The sequence below is a fragment of the Oryzias melastigma genome, linkage group LG17 (genome assembly GCF_002922805.2).
Source record: "Oryzias melastigma strain HK-1 linkage group LG17, ASM292280v2, whole genome shotgun sequence".
Taxonomy (NCBI): Eukaryota; Metazoa; Chordata; class Actinopteri; order Beloniformes; family Adrianichthyidae; genus Oryzias; species Oryzias melastigma.
Window position 1 is genome coordinate 2,587,991 of NC_050528.1, and position 5,628 is coordinate 2,593,618.

The 5,628-nt window shown below is 47.7% G+C and overlaps 2 protein-coding genes across 11 annotated transcripts in view; one reads left to right on the forward strand and one right to left on the reverse strand.

The window, feature by feature from the left end:
- si:ch73-366l1.5 (FILIA-N KH-like domain-containing protein) overlaps positions 1-2,543 on the reverse strand; it is an 11,889-nt gene extending 9,346 nt beyond the window's left edge. For all 9 annotated transcript variants that reach the window (XR_004949473.1, XR_004949475.1, XR_004949474.1 and 6 more), the window contains exon 1: positions 2,301-2,543. Coding sequence is in view for 6 of the 9 variants with exons in the window: in XM_024262229.2 (XP_024117997.1) it covers positions 2,301-2,510 (210 nt within the window). In the remaining 3 variants the exon portion in view is untranslated. The remainder of the gene's footprint in view (positions 1-2,300) is intronic.
- The window catches only part of LOC112139436 (methyltransferase-like protein 23), a 12,545-nt gene continuing 9,391 nt past the window's right edge, over positions 2,475-5,628 (forward strand). The window contains exons 1-2 of one of the 2 annotated variants that reach the window (XM_024262244.2): positions 2,492-2,610; positions 4,687-4,806. The gene's annotated coding sequence lies outside the window, so the exon portion shown is untranslated. Of the gene's footprint in view, positions 2,611-4,686; positions 4,807-5,628 lie in introns of both variants that reach the window. The other variant, XM_036216342.1, reaches the window with a different exon arrangement.

The window sequence follows — 5,628 nt, forward strand, 5'->3', positions numbered from 1 at the left end:
AAACCGTCTGCCACCACAAGCAGGTCAGCAACCGCTTAGTGAGTCAGCGGCGCCTTAAAGCGGGTCAGCGGCGCCGAGAGGAACCTGGGGAAAGATCAGGATTTTACCTGGAAACTGTGATTGATCCAAACAAAACCGCCGTGTAGCAGCGACCCGGTTTGATCAGAACACACAAAGCGTGCAGTGATGAAGATGCTGTGGTCAGAACTTCATCCAGCCCGGTTGTTGAAGGCTGATGTGTGGGGGGAGGTCCGGTTCTGATCAGTTCTGACATATCTGTAGAACTCTTAGGACTTGAGTCAGAACCAGAGCCGGGCTGTTGGACCTCCTGCTGCAGGTCTGACCGCTGTGGTTCTGGTTGTGCTCAGAGGAACTCCTCTGGTTCCTGTTGGAGCGGCGGGACGCTCACATGACCATATATGGAGAAGAGGCTCTGCAGAGGCGGGGGGGGTCTGCTAGAGCCTTCATGCAGGTTCTGGTTCCGGCATCACTCCCTCACAGAGCAGCAGTGTTGCAGGAACCGCTTTGATGACGTCATGATCAGAGAGCAGAACATGAAGCTGCAGCCGGCCTTCATGGAACCACCAGAACCATTCTGGTGGTTCTGACCCGCTTTAGTTTCCCTCTCAGACCGACATTCTCTGCTGTCCATCAGAACATAATAAACCGGATCATCTTCATCAACCAGAGCAGGTCAAAGGGTCCATTGAGGAAGGGGAGGAGCTTGCTGCCTCCAATGAGCAGACAGAGTTCAGAGGCTAAATCTTTGGTTCTGATCCATATGTGGTGCAGTTCTGCTTCACCTACGGTTCTGTCTATTTGGCGGTCGTCATGGTAACGCCGTCTAACGACCACAAGAAACCTCCATCAAACTCCGTCTGACGTTCTCTGTGAGGGCGGGGCCAAAGGTTCAAGTCTCTTTAGAGGCTTTGGAACCGATACGGACCGGATCCACCAGGAACCGTCTGTGGCGGCGGCAGCTAACCTCGCCGGTTCTGTTGCCACGGTAACAGGACTACAACAACTGAGAGCAAAACCGTGGCAACGACAGCAGCCGGCTGAAGAGTTCTGAGCAGCTGTTGACCAGCAGGTCCACCAGAACCGTCCAGCAGAACCGTCCAGCAGAACCCTGTAACATGTTTGCTGAGCTCACCCCCCCACTGCCCCCCCTGAACAACAGCCTCAGTGTGAGCCGCACAGAAGGCCTTTATGAGCAGAACAGACAGCTGCTGGGGGCGGGGCTTCCTACAGCGGCCACCGGGGGCGCCGTGATGAACACACAGAATGTTAGAGATTTATGAGCAGATGTTCTCAAGAACACCACAAATATTTAGATACATATATGATGGAGTAACAATCGTTTGTAAACAATAACAAACAGGAAAACGTTTCTGTCCTTGAGCGACCCGAGTAAACAGGCGGGAGGTTCTGTTCCTTATCAGAGGCAGCAGACAGACGGCTTATCGGACAGACACACAGCTGGGGGGGGGCTCTGTCAGCGGAGGATCATGGGTAATGTAGTGAAGAAAGTCCTCTATGATGTTTGGAAATGACCTGAAATCAAACTTTAACAGTTTTCCAGAGACCCGGTTCTCCTGGGCAGAACCCGCCGTATTGGGTTCCGTCTCTGCAGGGACCCTGGGGCGGTTCTGTTGAGTCCAGAGGGCCCGGCTGTCAGACGTTTCTGCCTCGCAGCAGCATGGACTCCTTAAATAGAGGTTTGACACCAAATCCAAACGGGGGCACATTCTGTACAGGCCTCAGAGCGGGAAAAGGTCAGAACCAGAACGGACCACACCAAACCCAAACACCAGCTCTACCTTCAGAACCGCTGACTGTAGAACCTCCAGAACATCCTGACCGGCCGGTGATGTCCGGTCCAAGTTCAGACCAAAGGTTCTAGAGCAACCAAACCGATCCGTCAAACTGATGATCAATCAAACGGATCCGATCGGCTTTCACTCAGTTGATCCATAAAGTTCTGATGGTTCCTCAAACCCAATGAGTCCAGAGGAAGAACCTTCTAAAAGTTCTGAGTCCATCACAGAAAGGAAGTTCAGACTGAAACCTGATCTGTACGGAAATAGAAGTTCTGCTGCTTTCAGAACAATAAATCAGTGGAACCGGAACCAGAATTTAAACAAGAATTTGAGGAGAACATGACTGAAGAAAGTTCAGACTTTCATCTTTGAAAGTTTAACTTTGATGCTTTTCTTCTATTGGAATAAAAACTTTTGTTTTTTTGACTCATTCTTTGTCTTTCAAGGTTCTGGAGGTTCTGACAGACTCCACGTGTTTACCTGGAGCTCCGGGTGGTCCCGGGCGGCCGGTTCGGTCCGGACCGCCTCTCCCAGCGCTCTGGACGGGGGGACGCCGTCTCTGGAGCCGGCTTTGGGCTTCTTGGTCCCGGCGGAGGAGTCGCCGCTCCTCCGGAGCAGAGAGGAGGCCACATACAGGGCGACCACGGTGAAGAGGAGGGCGGGAAGGAGCACGACCGGGTCCAGATCCATGGCGGGGCTCGGGTTCGATCCGTCAGCGCGAGGGGAGAGTCGCGAGGCAGAGTGACGAGGCGCGCGCGCGCTCAGAGGACTGGAGCGCCTCAGCGCGGAGGTATGGCAAGCCGAAGAGGTCAAAAGGTGTTACGTGTCCCTCAGACTCTCTGACCCCGCAGAGGCAGACAGGACGGTCGCTGTTTGACGCGGTTCTCACAGTTTTCTCCTCTGATGATGAAAACTTGGAATAAAAAGAAACGTTTTTTTTCTTCTTCCAAGTCCTCATGAGCTTAATGATCAAATGATTTTATTTTCACAATCTGGCTGATTGAGACCCACGTAGAACGTGACTTTTTATTCCATTTTTCTGCAGTCTGAACTACGACAGGCGACGGTTGGTTTAATGTTTTACTGTTTTCTTCTGTACGGAAGCCGAAAACGGCCTGCGTTACTTCTTTTTTTTTATCGTTTTCTCGTGATAACGAGATAATTAATAATGAAGAAGGAAGAGTCCCACACTCCCTTTCCGTACGGAGAAGAAAAAACTTCAGCTTTAAGTCTATTTATGTTGTAGTTAACAAGTAAAACAGCAGAAGGACACTCCAGAAAAGTTGTTTTTAGTCTATTTTCTTTTATTATTTTATTAGTGGGTCTACACTCCTCAAACGCCTTCAATCCGTCTTATCCACCAGCCCTCATCCCTTATTTCCCACAGATCACAGCGCTGACAAGAATCTCCGCAGGATGTGTTCAATGAACTCCGGACATTAGCACACCAAAAGAGCCACTCAGCCCAACTCAATCCGCTACTATGGTTTTGTCATTTTTATGTAACCTCGGGGAAACAAAGCAGTTTTTTAGAAAAAAAATGCGACACCATTTAATTAATTGATTATATATGGATCATTGCTGATATTCAACGTTCTCTCTGATAAACTGCTTTGTTGTGCTGCTGATGTCCGGATCTCAGTGAACGCACCATGCAGACACGCCCTTCAGCTCTCTGTCTATCGATGTTTGTTCAGAGTTTTGGGGGAAACTAAGGGAGGGCCTGGTGCATGAGACTGGATTAAGACGTTTAAAGAGCATAGATCCACTTATAAATAAAAATGGACTAAAAACAACTTTTGTGGAGTGTTTTCAATCAGGTGAAGTCTCCGTGTCTCTGAGAGATGGAGGGAGACGCTTCATTCTCCGTTCTTGATTATCTCGTTATAAGGAGAAAACAAACTTTGCTTTCTCGTAATAACGACATATTATTTCGTTATCACGAGAAAACAATCAAAAAAAAAAAAAGTAAGGCAGGCCGTTTTCGCGTTTTCGGCTTCCGTACTTCTGTGAAAATTACACAGAAGAACTTTTGAACATTTGGCTGAGTGGCTTTCTGGGAAGACTTAAACGTTTAGGCTGTGATTGTCACACTCATGCTGTTAGCCTACAAACAGGCCCCGCCCCCATCAGAAAGGAAACAGTTATGTGGCCCTCACAGGAGAAAGATTGGGGACCGCTGGTTTAAACAACACTACACAAAAGTGAACGCACTATAAAGTGCACCAGGTGGTAACTAGAATGGGACATTCAGACAATCTGGACTGAGTGGCCCCGCCCCCTGGTGTCCAAAAAGCAAGTGGCTCCAAAGAGAGAGAGAGGAACAAACAGCTGTAATCAGTCATTCTATTGGTTATAATGATCATTCTGGATCTGATTCCTTTTTAACATTCATTCATTCATTCCTCTTCCAGACCGCTTTGTCCCTTTCGGGGTCGCGGGGTGCCGGAGCCTATCCCGGCTACTGATGGGCGAAGGCAAGGTCCACCCTGGACAGGTCGCCAGTCTGTCTCAGGGCCTCAATCACAAACACATTCACACCTAGGGGCAATTTAGAGTCACCAATGAACCTATGAAGCATGTTTTTGGACGGTGGGAGGAAGCCGGAGTCCCCGGTGAAAACCCACGCATGCACGGGGAGAACATGCAAACTCCACACAGAAAGGTCCCAGCCGGGAGTCGAACCGGGGCCTTCTCGCTGTGAGGCAAGAGCGCTAACCACTGCACCACCGTGCAGCCCCTTTTAAACATCTTCTTAATAATTCTCTTTTTTTTCTTGAAGTTCAAGTTATAAACTGACCAACCAGATGCCTTAATGGAAGTAGGTGGAGCCTGTATTCCATTAATAGATTTTGTCTCTTTGTAGTAATTGGGGTCCAACAAGCTGACTCCTGAGTGGCCAGAGTGGTTGCCATGGAAACGCTGACTCAGACCGACTCGGATCAGTCGCTGCTTATCGACGTCTGTCCGTATCGTAAGAGAAAATGTGAGTCGACTTCATTTGGTTGGAGCCAGAGGTAAACCATTTTCTATGATGTCACACTCGCTGGCTCCAGTTCTCGCATACAGCCAATGAAGTGTTGGACATTGTTTTATTTTGCAATGAATATCATTTAAGAAGGCATTTACTGCTAAAACAAATGTTGTTTTGGTTACGACTTTGCCGCACAGCCTGGCGCTGGCGATCATTGTGCCTGAAAATGTGCAGCTCAGGGCCGTGCAGAGACATTTGGAGGGGCAGGTGCTCAAAGTTAAAAAAAGGGCACATGGAACAAAAATTTGAGGCACCGCACAACACACCTTACAATATATGGTGCTGATTCATGATCTGCCTTTAATTATTATTCATTAGTAAAAATAAAACAAAAATAATATGAAATAATGTGTCTTTGCATTTGTACATATTCATTTTTTATATAGCCCATATTTACAAAACACAGATTGCTAGCTTCAAGGAGACAAACTACGATTCAAAATTAACCGACACTGTAACCAAATAACGCTAGATTACTAATCTAAAAATTCACTTTAAAATATCGGATGAAGGGACATTACAACAGTAACCAGAGCAAACGTCAACTGCTCCTAAATCAACCAAATCATCCACATTTTTAGAGGGCCTATATAACGTTAAACTAGATACTCTAGACTTTGAGCGATGTTTTATTTATTTTTTTTAAGCATCGTTTTGCATGGTGTTCCCTCCCCCACCTGCCTATGTGGACGGCACACGCAGCCCAACTAGCCTATCTTGGTGACAAAAAAGTTCAAATTAGGTAGATTGCTCTGATATTTATATCACTGGATC